The sequence below is a fragment of the Polypterus senegalus genome, chromosome 11 (assembly GCF_016835505.1).
Source record: "Polypterus senegalus isolate Bchr_013 chromosome 11, ASM1683550v1, whole genome shotgun sequence".
NCBI lineage: Eukaryota > Metazoa > Chordata > Cladistia > Polypteriformes > Polypteridae > Polypterus > Polypterus senegalus.
The window spans coordinates 58,789,447-58,816,106 of NC_053164.1; the positions used below are offsets into that span (position 1 = coordinate 58,789,447).

Genomic DNA, 26,660 nt, shown 5'->3' on the forward strand with positions numbered 1-26,660 from the left:
CCCCCATGCCCCTTCAGCTCCATTTTAAAAGGTAAGAACAGGCCAAGTATTCTTTAAATGTATAAAAAACTCTTCACTTTAGAACACAGTTTCATGGAGCAAATTAATATAGTATACCCCATGATTGTGAATAAATAAATTCAACTTAAAAAATCAGCACAGTGACGCAGTGGTAGCGCTGCTGCCTCGCAGTTAGGAGACCCGGTTTCGCTTCCCAGGTCCTCCCTGAATAGAGTTTCCATGTTCTCCCCGTGTCTGCGTGGGTTTCCACCCACAGTCCAAAAACATGCAGGTTAGGTGCATTGGCGATCTTAAATTGTCCCTAGTTTACGCTGGGTGTGTGTGTGCCCTGTGGTGGGCTGGCACCCTGCCTGGGGTTTGTTTCCTGCCTTGCGCCCTGTGTTGGCAGGGATTGGCTCCAGCAGACACCCGTGACCCTGTAGTTAGGATATAGCGGGATGGATAATGGATCGATGGAAAATCCAGACATCTTCCAGTAAAACACCAAGTGACTAGGTTCTAATCCATCTGTTTGCCAGTTTGCACATCGTATCCCTAAATCAATTATGTGTGTGAGGCCAAATGTCAATCTACAGTAGTTTGGCCCAGTAAGAATGATTATGAGTGTGCACTAGTGAGCCATGTGATGGTACCTTGTCCGCAGTAAGGTCATGATTTGCACTACATATGTGTCCCCAAGAGCTCCAACCTGAATTAACCAAGTTCAGTAAGTAAAAAAGATGATTAATTTGAGGAAGTAGTTTTTATTAAGACCAGTAACTGCAATTGGTCGTGAGTTATACAGTCTCTTTTTGTTTGATGTGTTAAATAGAAAATATCAACATTGTTATATATAGTAAACATGATAAATTACAGGTTTAAACAGAAGTTACAATTTAAGCAACTAGAGATTTCAGCAATGGTATCACTAATGATATTAATATATGTGTATGTAAGACATTTTTAGAAGTACCTTCTCAAGATCTTCTTCATGGGCTTCAAATCCACTCAACAATGTAATGTCAACGATTGCCATTCCACTCATGTTGGCTGCTAGGTCGTGCCTGTTCCAAAACCAACATATTGGAAATATTTACAAAACAGACAGCAGTAAACGTGGGCACATAAACAAAGGTCTCTGAGTGCTGTTTTTTTTATTATTTGTTTTAACCTCCACTTACCAAATGCACACTTCAAAAGTAACCTCCTTATTTTTTGCATTTTGGTTTCCAGGAACCTCTCTCCTTCTCCTGCTTCTAACATCAAACCACTCAATTTCTGAAGAAGGGGCATCAGACTGAGGCTTGTCATTGTCGTAATCATCATCGTAGTAATAGTCTTCCAATTCTGTTAGGTTAAAGGTCAGTCAGTCAGTCAGTCATTTTCCAACCTGCTACATCCTAACTACTGGGTCACGGGGGTCTGCTGGAGCCAATCCCAGCCAACACAGGGCTCAAGGTAGGAACAAATCCCAGGCAGGGTGCCAGCCCACCGCAGTGAGTTAACAGTGTTTTTTTATTTAAATCAGGGTTGTGTTTAAGGATATAGAAGATGTATAAAGCACGTTTCGTTTGTGATTGGCAGCCTTTAATTAGGGCTCTGTTCCAATGTGTGAACTCAGATTATTCATGGACAAATGAAGGTATTTTGTTTGACTACTTCTTCAATATATTCCTCAGACATTTCTTTCAAAATTGTCTACATTACCTTTTTCATATTTTATACATTTTCAACAGTAAAAAATGCCAATGGTAAAATGTATAGAGGTAAAATAAAATGCCAGCATCACCAAAATCCCATTCTCATCTGTATTGCTACCCTCACTAGCCAACCAAACTCACTGCCCTGCAGTGTAATCGTTGAGTCAAGGGCAGTGAGATAAAGGATTAAAAGTTAGAAACTGAAAAAACGTCAGCCAAAACATTTAGTAGAAAATCAGAAAAGTCACTTGCAAACAGTATTTGTGTAGTCTCTTTATGTTAGTTATTTTATTTTTCAAGACTTCCACAAACTGTCAGAACAGATAATGTTTGTCCCAGATGAAGGCACAGTAGCTCCAAGTGAATATATTGTAGAAGAAAATGTCTGCTTTTCAGGGAACTTCCATATCAAAATCAAAAAGTTCCTAGCAGTAATGTTTCTAAATAAAAGATTTTTTAAGGAAACTAATTAAATAAAAGGATACACTAGAAGTGTCCTTTACAAGGAAAAAAATGCGGAAGGAAAAGTGGGTTAGAATCTTTAGATTCATTTTAAAGCATATTGTTGTATTTGCTATGTTACTCTAATTTGTATGATTTAGTCATATTCAATGTTTTGTTCTCAAATAAAGGGAAAAAAGAACCTAGAAGGTAAGACCAAATGTAACAAATCCCAAAGATGTAAACAGGTAGATGGCTTTAATACATATAAATGGAATTGTCCAGCTAACCTATCATGCAAAAATTATATAAATAATCAGGAAGAGCTTTACGGCAAAAAGTTTCCAAAAACATAAATACGGTCTATGGAGCAACTGAAATTGAGTAAACAAATAACTGAGGTTTACAGAACATAGTAATGCACTTCAGAAGACGTGCTCCATTTGCATTTTTTTTTTTTTTGTTATTTTCAGTCAATCAGTCATTTTCTAACCCACCTAGTCCTTTGCAGGGTCATGGGTGGAGCTGGACCTATCCCAGATAACATACGGTATAAGGCAGGAATAAACCCTGAACCGGGCACCAGTCCATCACAGGGCAAAATCACATACAGTATATGTATAATAAAAAGCATAAAATAACATTAAAATAATGAGCTCTGCCTTTACTGTGATAGACGTGATTGTGATAGATGAAAAGAAAAGCTAAACATTGTGAAGAATCAGGAGAATTCAGTGTAACAGTGTGTACTGTAGTTGCAGAAATATGAACAAGGAAGATTAAGCTATATTGTTAAAAGAGTGAGTAGATTGTAGAATGCACATAAACTATAACATCTGGCAAACAAATTCTCAAACATACAAAAACTGTGTTAGACTAAAGTGGAGGTTTGCTAGATTGACCCAGTAATACCAGTGTTAAAAGTGGGAGAAGCACAGCCAATGCTTGTTTGAGGATTTTGCAAGGTTGAGGATTATGTGACTGGAAACCATTTAGGAATCATTAAGGGCGAGATGAAGCAAGAGCAGACCGTAAATTACATGACAACATGCCTGGCAATGGCATAAACATCTAAAACATCATACATAAACCTAAACATCAGCAACAGAAAAAAAAACAGTTAATATCTACAATGTATGATAAGAAAACAATAAAATAAAAAAGTTCCTAAGAAGCATATTAGTCACAATTAAAAACAATACCATGTGAAACACATTAAACATAATTAGAAACTGACAGACAGATTGCTTATCAATAAATATTTGAAGGAAAGTTGCAAATTATATAAAGTCGGTGAGTAGAAATAACTTAACTTGTGTGGGGTACCTACAATGTTCCTCTTTATTATGAGATTCAACATTACAAAGAACAGATGGACATTCAAGTTATAGCCTTCAATTTTTTTTTTTTTTTGCAATTGTATGTATAAAATATACAATACAGTATACAATTTATATGGCCATATTGCCATATAAATATTTAAAAGGTAAAAATATCAATCTATCTGATTACTAAATAATTTGCCTCAATAACTCCTTTATAAATCGGATTTCTATTTGATTTTTTATGATTTTGCTTTATAGTAAAGTAAATGTGAAAAAAACATTAAAATTTTAAAAAACAGCTATTTAGTGCATGGTTACATAGTCTGGTTACCTCAGCTGGCAGCACTGGAAGCAAAGGTCAAGCACACACACACTCAAACTCAAACCAGGCAAATTCAGAGTCAACTTACCTTGCTTTTTAATTTTCCCTTTTAGATTGACTTCGAGATGAAGGCCGGAACATTTTTTTTCTGGCTCCATTACATGGTAAATTTTCAAAAACTGTATGAGATATGAAAGTACATACATTAATTCCCTAACTTTTGGCATAAATCAGACATTTCTGTTTTAATATATGTGTTATTTGTATTTTTCTTTCAAACTTTTAGGATCATATGTAAAGCTAATAGAGCTGAACTATCAAATTTTAGTGAAGAAAAAGATATACTATTCCTTGTTTAAAAATACATCAGTTATATCTACATACTTATTCATGAATATGGTGGTGTCGATATTCTAGAAATAGCAGTTGAATGCGTTGATTCAGGGGATTACTGTAAACCCCTGGTTTGTAAAGAAAAGGCAGTGCAGGACTTTTATAAACAGAAGATATATTAAAAAAAATGGGAAATATTAGAAAATTCTCTGAAGGTAATCCTGAAGCAAATAAGTCCAAATCCACAATCAGTGACAGAAAACCAATGACAGAAACAAAATATGAGAAAGAAACTATAAAATTCAATAAAAATAATACTCACAGAAAAAAACACCTTCACACACCAAATGCTTAACTGCTGGGTCCTACTACCGGCTAGGAATATGAAGCCAGAAGGAGGACCCAGCAGCAGTGACATCAAGGTGGCCACACCTCCTGGGGCTCCACCCACAAAACACATGTAATGGAGGCATATTTTAAAGGTAGGCACATAATTACAACAGATAATGAATAAAAATATGAAAAATAATACTTCGAAAACTAAAATTAAACATAAAAATGATGTAATTCTATACATGCAACTGTGGCCGCAAATCACATTTTACTTTCTAACAAAAGTTTGTTGTCATATGTCATTAGTAAAATTACTTACAGTGATAGTGGCATTGCCTTTTCCTTGAACGTTCACATTGATTTCATTTCCAACAAAGTTCTGAGAAAAATGCAAAAAAAATATAGCATGCATAAGATGAACCCTATTTGGAAATTGTCGATTCATTCCTTACATTTACTTTTCTTGTTATAACAAAAATATCATCAAGCATTACTTTACCATCAGCTTATTTTGTACTCTACTCTTCAGTCTCTCTCTTTATATGGGCATCAGTCTTATTCTCATTATGTTAAAATCCTGAAATGACATTTCTAGAAATGGCAGCTAATCGACATCTCACCTTAAGATCTTCCTCTACACCTTTAGCATTGCTATCCAGGTGCACTTTCTTATCAAAGGTTTTACCAGGAGAGCTCAAACGAACATCTATCTTCATTGGTGGTGGTTTAACCCTTTCAATTTCAAACTGAGCCAGTGCTTCCATGGCCACCACTGTGTCCTAGATTGAAATGAAAAGAGTTGCTTGAAAAGACATTTGCTAAAGGACTATAGAATTGCTTAGGATTTATTATGCAGACCAGACAGTACTTCATACAAGGTTTGATCTATTATTTTACGTAGAAGTCAAATAAACTGTAAAATTTACTTAATCAGAAATGCTCACTCATTAAACAATAAGTATAGAGCAAGTAGTTTCACTCATGTTGGGAAATGTATGCATAAATTATTTTTTTTTATTAAGATTATTGTATTGGTTATGTTACCTGAGTGGAACAGAAGCCTCCCCCGTAGTTCTGCTGTTCACCCAGCCACCTATAGATGGACTCTGCAAACTTCATATCTTTATGGACCAGACTGGTGAGAAGAGCGTATGCAGTTGTTTCTACAGAAACTGCACGAAGATAGGAATCATCTTGTTGAGCTGCTCCCTCTTGTTTCAAAGCTTCCCAACTATACACATTCTTCTCTGAAATTCCAATTAGATGATATGATTATTCATGAATAGTTTGCCATTTTGCAAAAAGAAAAGTAGTTTGTTAACTTTAGAACTATCTTCCATGCTGGCTGTTTAATGCCTTTAATAAATCACTTGTTTAAATCCGAAAGACAATTAAGTGTTGTATTGTGACAAACAGTGGAATGAAGCATGAAACACACAGGATGTTACAGGTAAATGCAAGGTGCATTTTTACCCTTTTTTATTGCTGCTGTTAGGGTCACAAGAAGATGCCACTAAAACATCAAACTTGAATGATTCCCATGATTTTCTTTCCCCTGACCATTCTGGCTGTCACTGTGTTCTGTTGCCACTCTTACAGTTCCCAGCCCTGTTTCAGGTCTTTCCATTTCCCCTTAAATCCTCCTGCCCAGCACCGCACAATCTGACAACTGCTCAGTTTTTCCACACTGACGTTATTAATGGACACTGAGTTTATCCAACTAGTACTGTAAGGCACAAGTAAACATAGATGAGGTAGTGTAGCGGTTAGGGCTTTGAACTTCCAACCCTGAGGTTGTGGGTTCAAATCCCATTATTGACTCTGTGTGACTATGAGCAAGTCACTTGACCTGCCTGCACTCCAATTGGAAAACCAAAAGAAATGTAACCAGTTGTGTCAAAAATGATGTAAGTTGCCTTGGATAAAGGCCTCAAATTAACAAGTCAGTCAGTCATTTTCCAACCAATAATTCCTAACACAGGGTCACGGGGGTCTGCTGGAGTCAATCCCAGCCAGCACAAGGTGCAAGGCAGGAACAAATCCCAAGCAGGGCGCCAGCCCACTGCAGGACACACACACCCCCCAACTAGGGGCAATTTTAGAATTGCCAATGCACCTATCCTGCGTATCTTTGGACTGTGGGAGGAAACCAGAGCACCTGGAGGAAACCCACGCAGAAACAGGGAGAACATGCAAACTCCATGCAGGAAGGAACAGGGAAGTGAACCCAGGTCTCATTACTGTGAGGCAGCAGCACTACCCGCTGCACCACCGTGCCGCTCGTTTTACGGTTATTTCTTATAAAATGTAATGCATTACATGTAGTGAGTTACTTTTCCTTCTAGTAGTGATATGAAACTCATACTTGTAATCAAAATAAATCTATTACCTTCAACAAAGGAAAAAAAACAGAAAAATATTGCAACATTCATTATTACTCAATTCCAGATCAAGATAACATAAAGTAAGATTCAATACTATTCATTTTATTATAACGTACTCCTTAATTTAAGCCTTTGTTATTTCTTAGGTTGTTAATTCTAGCATTGGTTCAGTAGAGTTTAACTCCAATAAAGCTTTTTTTATTCATTTAAATGTAGTGTTCAACTTCTTCTCAATTAAGAAAATACATTTATTCCTTCATGTTCTGTGAAGTGAATAAAATCTATAACTTTTGTTCACTTCTTTAAACTTGATTGCATAATAAAGCACACTTGTGCTTAACCTCTTCCATACTAGCTATCACCAGACAGCCGCACCAGCATGCATGACAGCCCAAGCAGGCAACGTCTTTGGGAAAAAGGCAATACTTTTGCAAAACAATACAGTAATAATAATCTTGCTATTTTTATTATTTTGTGTGGTGAGAATGTTTCCATAGTAACAAAGATCTTTTTTTTTTTTTAATGTAACACAATTTTTTTCTTCAATAAAGTACGTATTGCACTAAATTACTCATTACTTCAAAAAGTATCCCGACTACATAATGCAGGTAACTTTAAACACATTACCCCCAGCACTGCAAGGGACAGTAGTGACTGGGGATGCTAAACATTTTCTAGCTAACTTGGCCAGGACTGGGTATTTATCCCCATGTATCTTCCACCATTGCAATGGGACCAAGTTAATTTCAATTTGTTGCTTAATTCTGCATCACTCAACAACTGATTTTGTAGAGGATGAGTGAGGCATCAGTGGCTCATCTTCGGAGTCTTAGAACAGTTTGTGCAGTCACATTTTCTTCTGGGCTGGTTCCCCTGGTGTATGTTGATTTTTATCAAGAAAGAAATTAGGAAAAGATAAAGTGAAGCTGACCCCGGTGAACCATTGCTATTATTCTTGACTTAGATTCATTTAGCACTGCTTCTTTAAAAACATGTTAAGTGCAGTCAAACTTCCATCCATCCATTTTCTAACCCACTGAATTCGAACACAGGGGTGTGCTGGAGCCAATCCCAGGGCACAAGGCAGGAACCAATCCTGGGCAGGGTGCCAACCCATCACAGGACACACACGGCCAATTTAGAATTGCCAATCCACCTAACCTGCATGTCTTTGGATTGTGGGAGGAAACCCACACAGACACGGGGAGAACATGCAAACTCCACGCAGGGAGGACCCGGGAAGCAAACCCGGGTCTCCTAATTGTGAGGCAGCAGCACTACCACTGCGCCACCGTGCCGCTTGCAGTCAAACTTACCATATTAAATTAATACATTTAGGTTTGTGTTAAAAAATGTAATCATGGAAATTTTTTACGTATTAATCACACACTTTACTGGTGATTAATCAGCAGCCCTTAATACATGTCTCCAAATGCGTAGGAGAGTAACTTTAGAACAATTATTTAAAGGAATTCACAACACCTCATACCTTGTTTTTTCTGGTATCTCATCCAAATATTTTTTTTAATTTCTCAGGGTTCTCACTTCCAATAAATTATCTAGTAGTTTTTTCAATATTTACAAATCACTTTGTGCAAAGAGTACTTCTTAAATTTCCTACTTTTTAATTCCCACCAATGTTCTCAAACACGCAATTAACTGTGAAACATCTTTTCTGTAAGGTAAGTCTCTACCATTTACAGTAATTTGCAGATGTAACATTCTGTAATAAGCTGAATTTGCCGAACCCTACTAAGACCACTGAGATATAGTTCTCTCATGTTTGAACTTACATTTACTATTACATGTACAAAGTACAGTGACATTCTTATTTGCATGTATGACCATTTTCTAAGGCATGATTCTTCTATTAGTAATATGTTTTCTATTCTGTGGATCTCTCGATATCTGTTTGTGAGGCTACCTCAACTATAGCATTTAATTAAAGACTGGGGACCCATGATACATTTTTATGTAAAATTTTTCTTTCAGTATTTGTTACCTAAAGTGGACTCTGGCATATTTTAACATTGATCTCTGATTCCTTTTTCCTCAGAGCACCTCCTTTCTTGATATTCTGTCTTTCCTAACCTCTTCCTAGTTTTTCCCAATACTGCATTTATATCTAACAGAATGTGTGCTCTTTCCATTTGGATACTGCACTTATACAGTATGTTATTAAATTTGACACCACGTTGTAATGTAATTTATCTACTAAACACCTTATGAAAAGGCTATCTGTGAAAGGCAATATTTAAAATTAAGAATTAATGACATTTCATATATTTGCAGTCATTTGCATTTGCTCATTGCCCATTCATTCCCATTAATAGCATTTTTTTCACACTGGGAGCCATTTACCAGAGGATTTACCAGGAAATGTGCACCTTTACTCATAAAGGATGTTGACAGCAACAATGCACATCTGATTCATTAAAGCTAGAAATAAACTAAATCATACCCATACATGATACTCAAAAGGAGAAGAAAGCATATGATTTGCAATGCGTATAAAGCTACATCACACCATAAACTTCATGGAAGGTCACAAACATTTACATCAGCTAAAGTTAAGTAAGACAAAAAAAGGAAGTACTTGCATGTTTAATGTTTTTTTTTAAACCTTTTCAAATAGTTATAAAGTTTAAACTTTCACTAAGATATAAAACTGTCTAATAATTGAGTAAAGATATTTAATGTTTATGATTATTCTGCTTGTTACTCAAGACTGTAGTTTTGACACTCTACTAATCAATTTTGAAGTTTGTTTCTGTCTAATCCCCACTGTCTTCAGTACTTTTGCATTTTCTTGTACAGTTTTTTTCTTTTGACTCCTTTACCTGTTTTGTTTCTGAACCTGCTTTTTCAATTTTCACTTGAGTATATTGTGGAGGTACAGCTTATTCTAACTACACGGAGCACATGGTGGGAAAATAGCTTAGGATGAGCATAAATATGCACACATGAACAAGCCAAGTGCAGATACATGCAGAAATGTCTTGGAGTCCTTTTAGATGATACTTTATATTTAAGGGAAAGATATTTAATCCCCCCAGGGTTTAGCTGTACAGTACCAAAAAAGCACTGTTTCCCTTAAACATTGTATGTCATCTTTAAATTGTTGGTGTAATGTAATTTAAATCACCTTGCAATATATAGCTGATGTAGGGCTCGAAAATCCCTCACCTATTTTAGATCTTCAGTAAATAATTGTGCAAAATATTAAATCACTGTTTTTTTCCTGATAAACTTATACTACAATACAGTCTAAAAGAAAAAAAATTGTAATATTTTTTGTCTATTAGGACAGAAATTAGGTTTAAAATTAGAAATTACTGCATTTCTGACATGAAAAGTTGTCACACAAATATTAATTTGTTTAATTTTGTTCTAGTTTCTTACTGTATTTCTTCGTTTGTTATATAAATTGTTACTATCTAATAATGACAACATTAACTACAAATATCTGATTGAAGATTAAGCCTAACTTAAACAAATACAGAGCAGCTTACAATAATATAAGTGCATTTTGCTGAGAAAGATGCAGTAGTTTCATTGAAATATAAGACAAAACATCCAGCAAGACAAATCTGTAAAGTTCTCATTGAGGGAAGAGATCATGATGAAATCATTGAGTATGGAAAGCATAAGAATAAATTAACTGCAGACGTAAAGTGTCTATTCATAAGCTCCCAACACTTCTCATCATTCTTGTTATGATGCGTTTAGGTCAGCTACACACCCTTGGTCACAGCTACCAGATAGTAATCCTTCAGGCACTAATAAAAAATAGTTTAAACGATTACGTGACATTACCTCAAATTTCTATAAAAACGTACATTGCTTTTGTCAAGATCAGCACTTGGGATGCCAGCATGGATTTGGTAAGACTTTAATCACCTATAATATTCATAACACATACCGCTATCAAATATAGCTTCACTTTTCAGTAGATTATACGCTCTATAGGAAGCAGTGCTCTCCACGTTTGTTAATGCAAGAGCATACGCTGTAATTGCCAAGGCATAGGGTCTCTTCAGGGTTGGTAGTTTACTCTCCAAATAGTTTGAAGCTTTTAGGATGGTCTCCTCCTGAAAAACAAAAGTTAAGCATTTATGGGTATTATGTACAACATAAAGTATAAAGTGGAGGGTGCATGGGAGTTTGCCCGACCGGTCTACATGTGTTTTGTGGACTTGGAAAAGGCATTCGACCGTGTCCCTCGGGGAATCCTGTGGGGGTGCTCCGGGAGTATGGGGTACGGACCCCTGATAAGAGCTGTTCGGTCTCTGTACAACCGGTGTCAGAGCTTGGTCCGCATTGCCGGCAGTAAGTCGAGCCCGTTTCCAGTGAGAGTTGGACTCCGCCAGGGCTGCCCTTTGTCACCGATTCTGTTCATAACTTTTATGGACAGAATTTCTAGGCGCAGCCAGGGTGTTGAAGGGGTCCGGTTTGGTGGACTCAGGATTGGGTCACTGCTTTTTGCAGATGATGTTGTCCTGTTTGCTTCATCAGGCCGTGATCTTCAGCTCTCTCTGGATCGGTTCGCAGCTGAGTGTGAAGCGGCTGGGATGGGAATCAGCACCTCCAAATCCGAGCATGGTCCTCAGCCGGAAAAGGGTGGAGTGCCCTCTCAGGGTTGGGGGAGAGATCCTGCCCCAAGTGGAGGAGTTCAAGTATCTCGGGGTCTTGTTCACGAGTGAGGGAAGAATGGAGTGTGAGATCGACAGGCGGATCGGTGCGGCATCCGCAGTGATGCGGGCTCTGCATCGGTCTGTCGTGGTGAAAAAGGAGCTGAGCCGTAAGGCAAAGCTCTCAATTTACCAGTCGATCTACCTTCCTACCCTCACCTATGGTCATGAGCTATGGGTAGTGACCGAAAGAACGAGATCGCGAATACAAGCGGCTGAAATGAGTTTCCTCCGCAGGGTGTCTGGGCTTTCCCTTAAAGATAGGGTGAGAAGGTCAGTCATCCGGGAGGGGCTCAGAGTAGAGCCGCTGCTCCTCCACATCGAGAGGAGTCAGATGAGGTGGCTCGGGCATCTGATCAGGATGCCTCCTGGACGCCTCCCTGGTGAGATGTTCCGGGCACGTCCAACCGGGAGGAGGCCCCGGGGAAGACCCAGGACACGCTGGAGGGACTATGTCTCCCGGCTGGCCTGGGAACGCCTTGGGATTCTCCCGGAAGAGCTGGAAGAAGTGGCCGGGAGAGGGAAGTCTGGGTCTCTGCTTAAGCTGCTGCCCCCGCGACCCGACCTCGGATAAGCGGAAGAGAATGGATGGATGGATGGATAAAGTATACTGTACATCCATGCACACTCAGTGATGAGGTTGGACAGCCCCTATCAAGACAGGGTGACCTCCAGACCCAAATGTCCCACTCACCAGACTTTCACAAACATATATTTAACTTTTGCAAAATATTTAGTCAGTTATTCAAAAGAAATTAATTAGCAATAAAAACAGGTCACTAATTAAGAAAAGGGTTAGAATGAAAACCTGCAGCCACTATGGGCATCTAGGACCAGAGTTGGGGAATCCTGTCTTAAACATTTAATGGTTTCAGCTTTGTAGATGACATAATTATATTAATTATATTGTCTGATGTGCAGATTAATTCAAAGTCAAATAACAGTGAGAATCTAGAACAAACTACTAAGTTAAAGGAGAAGTCTTGATAACTTTTTAAAAAGTAACTAGAACCACTTAGATAGTTTGTCAAACTACTTATTATTATGCTACTCATAATTTGTAGGTTTCATGACTAGACCATGGATGAACAAACACAGAATTTAACATTTCCCTGAGCATCTCAGCTTATGAGTTGTTTATTAGAAAATTTAATTTGGGTGGACTGAAATTAGAGGAAGCTGAAAGTTTACCCCATTCACTAGTAGCTGTTCTTAGTGAAAAACTCCTGAAAATAAACTCATGACTGATTCAGAGCACACACAGACACAAGGCTTTGAGACATCACCGTGATACCACTTGCTGGGATGTTTATAATATTTTTGACTTGTTTAGAGACTCCCACATGATTGGTACAACTTAAGACAGAACAAATGTACTCTATGCTTCCACTGCTACAATGAATGCCCACCTTTACTATATCTAGCAATGTTTAGTGGAGAGATAGGGCATTCACCACTGAATATGAACACAACCACAAAAATCATACACATCTTGTTGGTAACCAATTCTGATTTTATTTTCAACTCTATGTAGTTATAAAGTTTTTGTGATACTCTTGATTTTATTTAATGGAGAGGATCCGGCCATACGCTGCATAACCCAGGCTAAGGATTCAATTCAAAACATTGTAGTTTCATGGTCCTTTTCAGTATTTTAATCAAAAATTCATTTTACCTTTGTCTGAACCTGACTTTTTTTTAATAAAAATGTTATTAGAATAATGGAAAACAATAAAGTGAATCTTAACAGAGACAAGATGAAATTTACAGTGAAGTATATAAAACCCCAGTCCCCCAACATTAGCCCCCTGTAGCCCGGTAAAATAAACAATGTTATGCTATCCATCTGTCAGCAGTGTGGCCCCTAGAGAGCCCAGATAGGCAGAAGTCCAAGAAAACAGAGAGAAACAGTGAAAAGCAAAAAACTAGTCATTGAGGAATTGCCTGCCTTCCCTCCACCAAATAGTGATGTATGATGACCCATCAACCCAGGATGCAGAAAGTTCTAAGAGAACTAGATTGTAAAAAGTAGATTTCCAATAATTACAAGAAATGATGTTTGGGTCATTTCATCTGGGAGCCACTATGAGCTTGGCAGCATTGTTACTCAGATAGAGAGAAAAACCTTTGTTGGAAAGATGAGAGTGAAAGCACAGGAAGATCCAGAAGAAGAAAGATATGTGAAAGGAGAAGTATTTGCAAGGACAGAATCTTGGAAAAATAGGAAGAGACAAATGTCCCGAAAGAGAAAGAAAGGACAGTCCCAAAACATGTCAATGAACAAGCTGTGAACTTTGAGGAAGCACAGATAACACAAAGACCAGAGAGTCCTACAGCAAAGCATTTCTGAGGTGCAAGATGCAAACTATTTTGAAATGAACTTGAATGTGATGAGGATTCTTAGAGGCTGAGGAGATGTTCATAAATATACAATTCCACAATAGTCGGGGAGCACAAGGAAGGACACTTGACCAAATCGAGAAAATTGGAAGGGATAGATAAGAAGCTTTGGTTGGCATTGTGTAAAGTTTAGAAATTGTTTTTTTGTTTATTTAAAGAGCAAGGACAAAATGCTTCATACAGTGGGTGCAGGAGAAGCGAGGAGGACAATGGGGCACAACACTTTGTCCAAACCTGATTATGCTGATAAAGCCACGGGATCAGCTGCAAAACAATTGTCTTTTTAGCCTATAAGCAGAACCAGAAGGCATGTAATCTAATTATACTTACCACTACTTTAAAAATGGGGCGTTTTTGTTCTATTGTTTTTTGTGCTTATTTTAAGTTTTACCTTCATGTATTATCATATTTTGACCATCTGACTTTCTGTAATGCTTATAGCAAAATTCCTGGTGCAATCGTCTAGATTTGTACAGTCTGTTCTCTTAAAATGTCACTCATAGTATACTTTATATAGTAATTTTTCTTTTTGGCATTACTTAATTAAAAGAAGTATACTCACCACTTGCTGCCTGCTTTGACCAACCGATTCAAGTGTATGATAAAGTGCAATGGTAACAAAGGCGGTGAGAGAGACATCATTTCCAGCTCCTTTCAGTCCACCCTACAGAGCAAATGGCATCATTACAATTTGCATGTACTTTGACTCAGTCATTGGCTCATGCCACATCTCTACTTCATCTGCTAAAACAACATAATAAATAGGCAGTATCACTTAAATAAAAACACCCTTTAATTTTAACAATTTATTGTGTGCTTATTTTACAGCTCAGTGAGAGCTGGGTTAAGGAGTTGGCCTAAGTCATGTAGACCTTTAAAGAGCAGAAAAAAGGGTAACAGGAGGCAGTAGAGAGGCAAAAATGTTTTATTGGGAAATGCTGAATGTAGAAGCATCAGTTTTCTAAGACTATAACATCAATCAATGAAAAAAATCCAAATGAAGACCAAAGGTAAAAAAAAAAGTATGTGATCCTTATAGAAATATTGACCATTTTGATTGCTAAATTGAAAAAACAGATACCGTTTTGTATTCATTTAATTGTTGGAAATTTACCTTGGGGACAGGTTACTTTACATGTTGCTTTGGGCAACCCCTTTTCTTACATTCCCTTGAACAATTTTAATATTTCAATCATAAATTCTAAACCTCTCTTTTGCATGTTATAACATTTTTAAGTTATTGTTACTTCAAACAATTTTTTTTTTTTCATTTTTCTTTTTGTATATATTTAATTTTTATAATAATTTTGCTTTCTTTGAATTAATCCTAAAAGCTACAAAGGACTAGTGCCATGTACAGAGAACTGTTTTCTGTTGTGCACCGGGATAGGCTCCAGTGCTGACTTATAATAACTGGATTTGAAATTGACATAAAATAATTGAGTTAATCAACTAGTTATAATAAAATAGGTGATTAAGGAACCTTTTTTATTTAAATAAACCTGTTTCTGTCTTAACACTTATTTTTCAAAACCTCTGAAATGAAAATGCTGTGCAACTATAAATTTTGGTATTTATCATGAAAGTGAATTGAACATTGCAGGGGAAATGGCTATCTTTGATTACATGATGGAGATCTGTTAGGCCTCTCGATAAACCCTAATACAAGTTCAGTTAGCTTCTGACAATCTGATTGACAAAAATTGCTTGCTGGTATTGTATGCTTTTGATATCAGGTGATGTATTTTGTGGTTCAGGATTCATTAAAGTTACCTTGTTTAGTAAATGAGACTGTACTCTTTGGAGAAGGAAATAGATAATAAGTGTAATAGTTACTTAAGATGTCACTTTTTGGTCAAATCCAATGTATACTGCTCATATAAATACAAAAATATAAGAGTAAAAAAGTAGAATTTCAGCTATACCTGCATTTCCCTATGAATAACAGGTTTGGGATCTACAAATTGGCCTTCGTTTTGCATTTTGATGAGATATTTGGCAGCATCTTCAATGTGCTCAGGTCTGACATCAGTATATATCCTGATTTGTGAAAGAACTTTTGCAACAAAGGCGGTGAGCCTAAATGGGTAAAACAAAGAAAAAAATCGAAAGGTTAGCGGCATTTAATGTACAAACTAAAAAAATGGAAAATGCTGTTTTATTAATATCTGCTTTGGTCTTCTTTAATAAAATTCAGTTTCTGGATTTGTCTTTACTTGCATATATTATCAGTGTGAAAAACAGCATTTTTTGAGTTCCATAAATCTTTAAATGAATTTCTTTTTTTCTTTTCTGATAAGGGCAATATACAGAGGGATCAATAAATTGCAAGATAGTGCCATTCTCTTACAGTGCTTGAATTAATTTGACTTTGCATTTCTGTATGCATTTGTTCTGATTGTAGTCTGGAATTGTTATGACATTTTCAGCAATAAATGCTACTCATGGTTCACATTCGTAATAAGGAACAGTATTTAAACAAGCTCCCAATGCATACCCTGTGCTAAGGTTTAGGGTTCTGTTTTTTGTTCTCTCTGTATACAGAACAACTTTGCATATCCTAAATATTGGGGCATGGAACAAAATTTAAAGTGACTCAACTGAATTTTTACTTCTGTATTCTGGTCATACAAATGAACCTTAGCACCACATTGAACACTGAGACTCATGCACTGTAGACAGTAATGTGTCTGAGGTAGAATGTTGTGAGTAATAATGGTGAGCAAAAGATGCATAGTAGTCCTCTTCAGTTTCCCACAGCTTTAACCTAATAATCCAAGCAAAGCAAATATTAGGGAAGCACGAGACAGAGTGGAGAGGAAAGAAAATATCTTAAAAACTGGAAAGGATGGAGCTGAAAAAAAAGGGACAACATTAAAACACCCCAAAGGGAGCCAACAACATTTAAGAAAATTGGAAATTTATTTGGACATCCTTAGAATAAGGACTGCAGCAAGATCAGAGTGTAGAAGTCAGTGGTCAGCTCAGTAGTCCATTTATTATTACATAGAATTCCACACAGACCAAGAAGGATCATGAGACCACACAAATGAAATTGTAAGTGATTTATAATGTAGTGACTGCACTGGTGAATAGTAATTTAGGACCATGATGTTAATACCCAGCTTTAAACAAGATGGCGTCAAAGTTGTGTGATGCCCAGGGGTCATTCCAGCCACCCTACCCAACACAGACAGGCAGACACAAATACTGTCCAACCCACACCTTTTATTCCAAGTGGGGCAGTGCTTTCTCTTCACTCCCCACTACAGAGCAAAGTACAAGAAAGCAGAAGAAAACCAAACACAGTCCTTTCTTCTCTCTCTCTTTCTCTCTTCTTCTGCTGCCTCCACTCCTATCCCAGCAAGCTTTGTCCACCTCCTCCCAACTCTTGCTCCTCAAACAGAGTGAGGCAGCCTATTTTACAGTGCCCCAGGTGCTCTCAAATCCCCTTCCGGCATCACTTCCGGTTGTGGTGGAAGTGCTGAAGTCCAGGGCTCTGGAACTGTCCAGGTGCGCCCTGGCAGTGGCCTCAGGCCCCAGTTCTAAGCTCCAAACCTCCAGGGGGATTGCCCTTTCGTGTATCCGAGGGTTTGCCCTGGATATGTCCTCTCCCCCATCTTTCCATCATAGGGGCGTCCCGGCCGCCCACCACAGTTGGCAGACTATACTTTGATTTAATTTCCACTAATTTAAAGCAGCAAATAATATCAGTTTCATGCATTATTTTACAAGAAAACCAACTTGCAAACACATAGAGTAAAATTAATTTATTAAAATTTAGTTAGGAGTAAAACTATTTAGTACTAAAAAGGAACTTTTTTTAGAGTTTCACATGTTTTATTTTTATTAAAGTTCAGCATAGAGCAGCATAGCACAGCTTGTGAAAAGTGGGAGGACAAAACAGCTGCCGGAGTATCAGAGCATCAGAGGACAGCGCAGCATTTGAACAGCATGTGCCTTTAGGACAGTCAGATTACTACTGTATAGCAGTGGTACACAAATTAAGACCTAGAGGGCCCTCCACTGGCAGTCAAGTGCTGCTTCAATCACAGCTATTTTTACTTTTTATTGATCTCATTGTTTAATTAACTGACCATTTTCCTTCTGTAATTTTGTATTCACAAAAGTGAAGTGCTGTGACAGTTACATTCATAAGAAATTAATCAATATTTGTATTTTTACCGTACCTTTAAAAGTTTGTTTGTTTAGTCAATTTCTTTTTAATGCAATTTTCTGTGGATTTTCCTGTGTTAATTGATTTCAAATATGAACAGAGTAGAAATTAAGGCAAATAACACTGAATGCCGTAGGATTTTTTTATGATTAATAATCAATAAAACACCCACCAGGGAGGATGCCATAATAATGTGGTTTTGAAAAAGAAATTTTAAGTTGGTTAACTAATTATCAGTTTAGCCTTCATGAGTACCGGTAATTAATCAAATAATTCAGTAAAGCTCCTACTTATTTACCTTACAGTTCTCTGTTTTGGGAGGTGGGTCTCCAGCCTTTAGACTTATACAGTATCAAGGTAACTGAGACACACTTGTTTTAAGAAACAGAATGATGCAATTTATTGTAAAACATAAGGATTATAGAATGATGATAAATCCATATATATATATATATATATATATATATATATATATATATATATATATATATATATATATATATATATATATATATACTGACATATAAAACTGGATGCAGACAGACTAGACAGACAAACATATAACATATACTGTACACGGGCAACCTACTGGTATTAAGAGTTGTACTTATTTATTTATTTATTTATTTATTATTTTTTCTCCAGCCGTCTGGAGTTTTTTTGTTTTTTCTGTCCCCCCTGGCCATTGAACCTTACTCTTATTCGATGTTAATGTTGATTTATTTTTTATAATTATGTCTTTCATTTTTCTATTCTTTAATATGTAAAGCACTTTGAGCTACTGTTTGTATGAAAATGTGCTATATAAATAAATGTTGTTGTTGTTGTACTTTATCTTTTTACAGGTAAATAGTTTTGTGATGCTAAGTCTTTAAAGATGATGTCCAAAGTTGTGTGGTTCTGTTGTTGTTGCATTGGGTTCAAGTGTAAGATTCTTCATGCGCTAGAATGCACATTTTATCTTTGCTGTTTGATCCTTGTCAGTGCTGTACTGTCCATTTTAGGACATCCTCCTCTCTCAGAGAAAACTCCATCATTCCTACTACCTTCAACAAAATTCCCTGCGAGGAATCCCCCGTCACCCCTCCTCCCTCCTTCCATCACCGTCCGCTCTCAGTTCTCCGATGTCCGTTCTCCGTCATCCACCCTCCTATCTCCGTCATCCGCCGTCAGCTCTCCGTCAACCCCCACAACACACCCGCCCCCCGTCACGGCATTTACGTCAATGAAGTGACGTAATACTCCAGCTTCACCCTCTTCACAAGTTCGTTCGCCGAATTATTTGTCAGTTATATCTACAGTAAGAATTTACAGCACGACTCAAACACGGGAACGAAGGTAAATGATGTTGTTGAGTTACTTTTAATGCTGTGTAAGCATACATATTAACACGTGTGCATTTATGGGGTGATTTCTCAGGCTTAAAAGCTCACCTTTTATTAAAAAGTTAAACGCAAACTTTTTTCATTCTGAAGGGCACTATGGCGTTATTTCAGTGCCACTATTCTGAGCGCACGTAAAAAAATATTGCAAGTGCAAGTGTTGCATTTTGAGGAGAAATTTATTTTGAGCGTACAAAAGCTGAATTTGAGTGAACAAAATTCATTGCTGCGTGCAAAAAATGTATTTCAGTGTTTGCACTTATCCATATACACACACACAATAGCACCCCTCTTGCTCAGTTTTTCATTTGCGCTTGCTACTGTGTGTTGCTTGCGCTCACAACATTCTCTGCTGCAAGCGCTCAACTCTCTGTACACCGTTATAAGTGTGCCACAAAACCAACCAATCACAGACTTGGTTTCAAAAATTCTGATTGGCTCTTACGGTCTCCAATCAGCTCGCTAGCTGCTGCATTCCGGAAACAGTCCGAAATGTAGCTAAATCCAGCTAAACTCAATTAAACCCCAATTTGCGGATAATATCTTTAATTATTTTATTTTAAAATATATTATTTGTTAAGACTATCGTTGGTGTAGTATAATGTAGTTGCATTATACAACCATGCCAACTGACTGTTTCCGGAATGCAGCAGCTAGCGAGCTGATTGGAGACCGTAAGAGCCAATCAGAATTTTTGAAACCAAGTCTGTGATTGGTTGGTTTTGTGGCACACTTATAACGGTGTACAGAGAGTTGAGCGCTCGCAGCAGAGAATGTTGTGAGCGCAAGCAACACATTGCGAGCAAGCGCAAATGAAAAACCTGAGCGAGAGGGGGTGCTATTGTGTGTGTGTATATGGATAAGCGCAAACACTGAAATACATTTTTTGCACGCAGCAATGAATTTTGTTCACTCAAATTCAGCTTTTGTACGCTCAAAATAAATTTCTCTTCAAAATGCAACACTTGCACTTGCAATCTTTTTTTACGTGCGCTCAATATTTTTTACGTGTGCTCAGAATAGTGGCACTGAAATAACGCCATAGGGCACAAACCACGTCGGATTTCAGCCGTTAAATGCGCGAAAATTTCGGTGCAAGACATAAATAAGCGCAACATATTATTAGTTGTATTGTATACTTACAATACATATAGAAACGTGTTAATCGTTAACTAATAGTATGGGGTGGTGTTTTTTGACTCAGCTACAGATGCCGATGGAGACCAGAACTGCTTTGGAAAAATACGAACGCCTTAAGGCCGATCTGGAAGAAGGTATAGCGCAGCGCCTTGATTTAAACGATTCCATGTCTTGGTGGGTTTGCGTTGCTTGTTGTCAATATCTTTATACCTGTTTTTAAGGCTTATTGACTGAAAGCATAGAATTGTAGAGGGTAAATAATATATCAACATTTGGAATAAAATACATTTCATGTGTGCTCCGTGTCTACAACGATCTGTGTAGATGTTGGATGGCAAGAATTGTTGAACACATAACTAAAAAGAAATGTTTTTCATATTTTAGTAATAATTGACAAAATGTAGACATAAAGTGTATAATATGTGAAGACTGAAGTCCAAATAACAAATAAACACTTTCACAAAGAGTACAAGTATAACAAAACAAGTGTGCTTTTATTTAATAATATAATCGTAGAAAAAGAAACAGAAGCTCTCCCCGTAAGATATGTCTACTCACACATAAGAACAATGCAGCTGCACCAGGCATAAAGGCGAAAGATGGCACTGTTTGGATGCAGCAACAGGTCAGGTGTCATCCTGCCAGTCAATATGCCACATGCATGTCCTTCAAAGAAAAAGCAGAGCTTAAAGAGCTCACCTATGTATCAGGCTGTGTAATTATGTTTGTAATTATGTTTTGTGATGATCTTTATATGAAAAACTTTTATGTGTTACTTATATAAAAGCCAGATCGAATGTTATTTACTTATATACCTTAATTTATTCACTTATCTTCGGGAGTTCGGTTACGTAATTTGGAATGCAAGTGGGGGAAGGCATAGCTTGATGCCTACATCCCTGTTAAATCTGCTTTCTCAACAAGCCTGGTATACCATGAAAGCCTAGTAAAATGGGTAATGTCTACTTTGCCCTACAATGCCAAAGTACAGCAGACATTTCAGGGTGATAATATCTTGTGTGCTTATCAGAGCATTAAAAATGTTTTCTGCATAGATTAAAAATTTAGCATGGCCAGTTTGTGATTTCTGGAAAGATACAAAAGAAAGTACTTTACTTTACTTAATTAAGGTGAGAGTCCAGTTAAGATAAGTAATTGGATGGGACAAAACTTGTTGCCACAGTCAGCCTGAGAACTTAAGCACCACTGTATTATAGTACTAAACTTACAGTAGGTAATGCGAGGATGTCTGGTGTTTGGTCGATTATGATGGGCTAGTGGGAACAAAAGTCCAAGACCAATTTTTGATTCCAGTCCATCCCTGACTGCACCTGTTGTCAGTAGATCGTGCCAAGAAGCAAGAAAATATCATTTCCGGAGCACTTATGCATGTCTCAAGCTTAATTATCTGGTTAGGATACACAATAAAGAAAGATTGAAAAATAAGGTTTTATCTTTTATTGATAACTAGCAAAATACCCGCTCTTCACAGCGGAGAAATAGTGTGTTAAAGAAGTTATGAAAAAGAAAAGGAAACATTTTAAAAATAACGTAACATGATTGTCAATGTAATTGTTTTGTGACTGTTATGAGTGTTGCTGTCATCAAGGATTTGAATATCATTATTTCTTTCAATCAGGTTCGTATTTGGAGGATGTGTTGTGTTCAAGCTACATTCCGTGTTTGTCAACCGTTGTAAAGATAACAGGTTTCATTCATCGAAGTGTTCACTACCCAAATCAGTACTCGTGAATCTAAGATGTTTAACAGTCATTCCCGGTATTAAGTTGTGGATTTGTCTGCGTATATTTAGTGGCAGCATGTCTATGAACTTCTGGATTTTTCTGCGAATATTTGACGGCAGTGTCACAAAGTTGTTTTCGTCTAGCTGTATCAGAAAATGTAGCACGATGTCTGACACGCCACATTTTTACTGTTTTCTCACAGCTTGGATTGCTGCTGTCATAATCGGTTTGAGTTTCATGGTTTGTTTCAATTACGTTAGTATTTGCAGGACTTGTGTTGAAATGACATTCGGCATCTGTCAAGCGTTGTAAGCAAGCTTCATCGATAACCTCGCATCCAGCTTTTGAGAGTTGAAATATTCTTAAATATCAAAGTGTCCACTACTCAAATTGTCACGTGTGAATCTTAGATGTTTAAGAGGCATTGGCGATTCTCCAAAGGTGTAAAATATTTGGCCATTTCGGTACAGTTGAAAGCGACAACCGAACAATTCAGCGGCAGCCATCAATTCACATGTAGAAGCATAGGTGAAGGGCTTAAGCATTTCACTCTTATAGTGCCTCTATGTAGTATAATTATCTCCTGTACCGTCATCAGTCCACACCTTGAACCTGTCCCAGTCATTCAATACATAAGACACAATGTTCCTCTGGATATCAAGATTGAGCCTGATATATCAGTGCAATATGTAACACAGAGAATGGAAAAGGCAGGCGGCATCTCCGGGCATGGAAACTACTCGGTAAGTGACAGTTCTTTGATCAATGGTGATCACCTCGATAGACATCTCACCACCCAAATCTCTACTCATGAATCTAAGATGTTTAACAGGCATTCCCAGTATAAACTTGTGGATTAGCCTGCAAGTATTTAGAGACAGCGTCTCTACGAACTTGTGGATTTGCTTGCGAGTATTTAGCGACAAAGTGTCTATTAACTTGTGGACTTTTCTGCGAGTATTTGGTGGCCGTGTCACGAAGTTGTTTCCGTCTAGCTGCATCAGAAAATGTACCATGACGTCTGACATGCCTCCTTTTTACTGTTTTCTCACAGCTTGGATTGCTGCTGACGGATGGCCTTATATGGGCAGGCAGTCAATTACGTGGGAGGCGTGGGGATGGGTGACACAATATAGGCAGGCAGCTAACTACGTGGGAGGCGTGGTGATAGGGGACGCAACTCCGCCTCAAAAGGCGACCGAGCTGCAGGCTATGGATGTATATATGCACGTAAGTAGGATTCTGTTATGACCGTTATGCATAGAATTTCAAAATGAAACCTGCTTAACATTTGTAAGTAAACTGTAAGGAATGAGCCTGCCAAAATTCAGCCTTCTACCTACACGGGAAGTTGGAGTATTAGTGATGAGTGAGTCAGTGAGTCAGTCAGTCATGGCTTTGCCTTTTATTAGTATAAATAATGTAACCAAGCAGGAGAGTTGAGTGTTTTCAATGCAGGGTTCACATTACACACCTACATAGCACCCACCCCATACCCAACAAACACCCTGAGCTACCTTAGAAATGTAATTGTCTTGCCAAATGACACTGCATCTCTGTTAAAATATAAAGGACTGGAGATAATTATGATGAAAAATTGAACAAATATTCTACAGCTCTGCAATGGTCACTGCTATTTTCTGCAATGTAAAGTGTTGGGCTGGTAATACTACTTTAAGAAGGGCTCATCGAATCAAAACGCTAAAAGGGTATTCTCATTTAATTTACAATCCCATTTCCAAAAAAATTGAGACATTATATAAAATGCAAATTTAATTAGAAAGCAGTACTTTGTAAGTATTCTTTTCCCCGTATTTAATTAAAAACAGTACAAAGACATGATATATGATGTTTAGCCTCATAAATAAATTTGTTAATATAAACTAACTCAAATTTTGATGCAACAAGATGGTCCAAAAAAAGTAGGGACAGGCACCTGTTTAACTGTGGAATGTGTCAAACAACCACTTTGAAACTTTCCACATGTAAGTAGGTTACAGGTGATTAGGTTACAGGGGACTCTATCATGATTGAGTATAAAACAGGCATCCTCAAAAGGCTCTGTCATTTACAAGCAAGATGGGTCAAGGCTTACCACGTTTTCCTAAACTGTGTGTGGAAACAGCTGAACAGTTTAGAAACAATATATCTCAAAATATGATAGCAAAGAATTTTGGTATTTCACCATCTGCAGTCCATAACAAAGATTCAGAAAATCGGGGGTAATGGGTGTGCATGAAGGGCAAGGGCAATGCCCGTGATGTTCCAGCCCTCAGACTAAAATTAATGAACTTGATTAATTTTATTTATTACATATCTTGTATTTGTACTGCTTTCAAATAATATGGATAAAAGAGCATTTACAAATCACTGCTGTTTGAAATGGGGTGGTATTCGTTTTTTTGAGCTTCTGTAAAAGCTAGCTTTCTTCCTTGGGACAATAAAATTACTATCTACCTCTCATGAGGTGAGATTTGTGGCTTAGCAAAAAGAGAAAAAAAAAAACAAAAAAACAGTGCAGTAAGCTCGGGGGTGGTGTGTTGGCATTTTGTAGCATGGTGGGGTAGCTGAGGGGTGTTAATGGGGTGATCAGCTTATCATGCATTCAAGTGCAGATGAGCATGGTCGAGATTTTTGTTTAATTAAACACCTGTATTTGCCAATATTTAAAAGGAGGGACTGAGCAGTGAGGAAAAAAGACAGGAGACTTTACTTAGGACTGATTTTGGTCTTGTTTGAGTGATTGGAAAGGAAAGCGGCAAGCTTATTTTGATTGGTTTTAGAAAAAATACAAATGCGTTTTTTTTTTTTCAAATATAATCTCTTGTTTCAGTCTGAGAAGTGACATCACATTTAATTTAGATTGTAATTTTTCAAAAAGTACAATAAGGCTTCTAGGTTTTGAGGCATTTGATCCATGTATGCGGTAAGCTGCTGATATCTCGGCATCTGATTTATAAGTCTTCTCCAATTACTTAAAGAATAGTTGGGTGTGAATTTCACTGGATTTGGACTTTCAAGGTTTTCAGGAAGAACTTTGAATCTGATATTATTCCTTCTGTATCCATCTTCCAATGCAGTTAGTCTGTCTCCAAGCACTTTGCATTCGGAATTTGCAGCTGTTGCTTTTTCCTCAGCAGTAGATGCCAATTCTTCAACTATTTTAACATGAGTCATGAGCATTTGCTTAATGTCTTCAAGCTGAGCACCAAGTGCTCTAAAATTATTCTCAAACATATTCGCATTTTCCTCAATTTTTCTAGCATGCCCTTAAAGGTTGCCTCAAAGAAATTACTTAAACATTCATCCTGATCTTTAATATGCTGAAGCAGCTTCTTGTTTGTCTTGTTTATGTCCTTTATATCTTTACTCATATCCTTTATGTCCCCCCCACCCCCCTCACCCCCTGAGAGCAGTAGTTATTGCGGTAATCATCGTGGTGATCATTACCTTTAGCTCAGACTGTTTGTTTCGGTCTTCTCCATGCTCCACAAGTGGAATAGCAAGCCTAGTTAAAGTCAGTACTGGTGACTCATGGGGGGAAGTTGACAGCGGGGATAGTAAGGCCATGCTCAGTTACAATGAACCTTCTGGAATTGATGAGTTCTACTGGCCTGACTCACTTGCAGTTTCACTTTTGCTCTCAGCTGGAGCTGATGCTACAGCATAAAGTCCCCAGAGATCTACTGGGAGTTAGTGCATTTGAAAGAGACAGTACTGCTGCAATAAATTATTTCATCGAAGTTCGCACACGGCACAGCAAGCATCTTGCGTGAGGCAGGTACAATCTCTGGACAGGGCGCCAGCTCGTCGCTATCACTACGCCACCATGTTCTCATGTTTAATAACATGCTTTAACTCCTATCATCATGAAAATTACCGTAGATCCTGTTATATAAGCCGAGAATTTCGTCCTAGATTTTTGGCTTGGAGTTTGGGGGTCGGTTTATACAACGAGTATCGTTTCAGATTCAAGATTTCCAGCACAATGCCGGTTTTGCCGATGAATACGGAAGTAAATAATGACGAAACCACAGAGCCATCTTTCAGATGAAGAAGTAACTTTGCATGCCGGTACTTTAAATTAAATAAAGAATTTATTCAAAAAAGTGTTTTAGTTGTTGATTTTATTAATAAAATTTATAATAAATTACCCTAATTTTTTGTTTTGATTTACGACCAACATCTTGCGTTATGAAACGGATGTGGTCACGTGTATCCGCTTGCGCGATTGTAAACAAACAACCGAGAGCATTAGTAGCGTCAGTCGGAGCCCAGATATATGTG

The 26,660-nt window shown here is 37.5% G+C and overlaps 1 protein-coding gene across 1 annotated transcript in view; it reads right to left on the reverse strand.

Annotated features, from left to right (window-relative positions):
- Positions 1–26,660, reverse strand: part of c4b (complement 4B (Chido blood group)) — a 111,734-nt gene that overhangs the window by 21,495 nt on the left and 63,579 nt on the right. The window contains exons 26-34 of the mRNA XM_039768726.1: positions 15,855–16,008; positions 14,492–14,593; positions 10,761–10,929; positions 5,499–5,701; positions 5,075–5,233; positions 4,774–4,833; positions 3,877–3,967; positions 1,182–1,347; positions 974–1,064 (exon numbers count right to left, since the gene is read on the reverse strand). Coding sequence (XP_039624660.1) covers positions 974–1,064; positions 1,182–1,347; positions 3,877–3,967; positions 4,774–4,833; positions 5,075–5,233; positions 5,499–5,701; positions 10,761–10,929; positions 14,492–14,593; positions 15,855–16,008 — 1,195 coding nt within the window. The remainder of the gene's footprint in view (positions 1–973; positions 1,065–1,181; positions 1,348–3,876; positions 3,968–4,773; positions 4,834–5,074; positions 5,234–5,498; positions 5,702–10,760; positions 10,930–14,491; positions 14,594–15,854; positions 16,009–26,660) is intronic.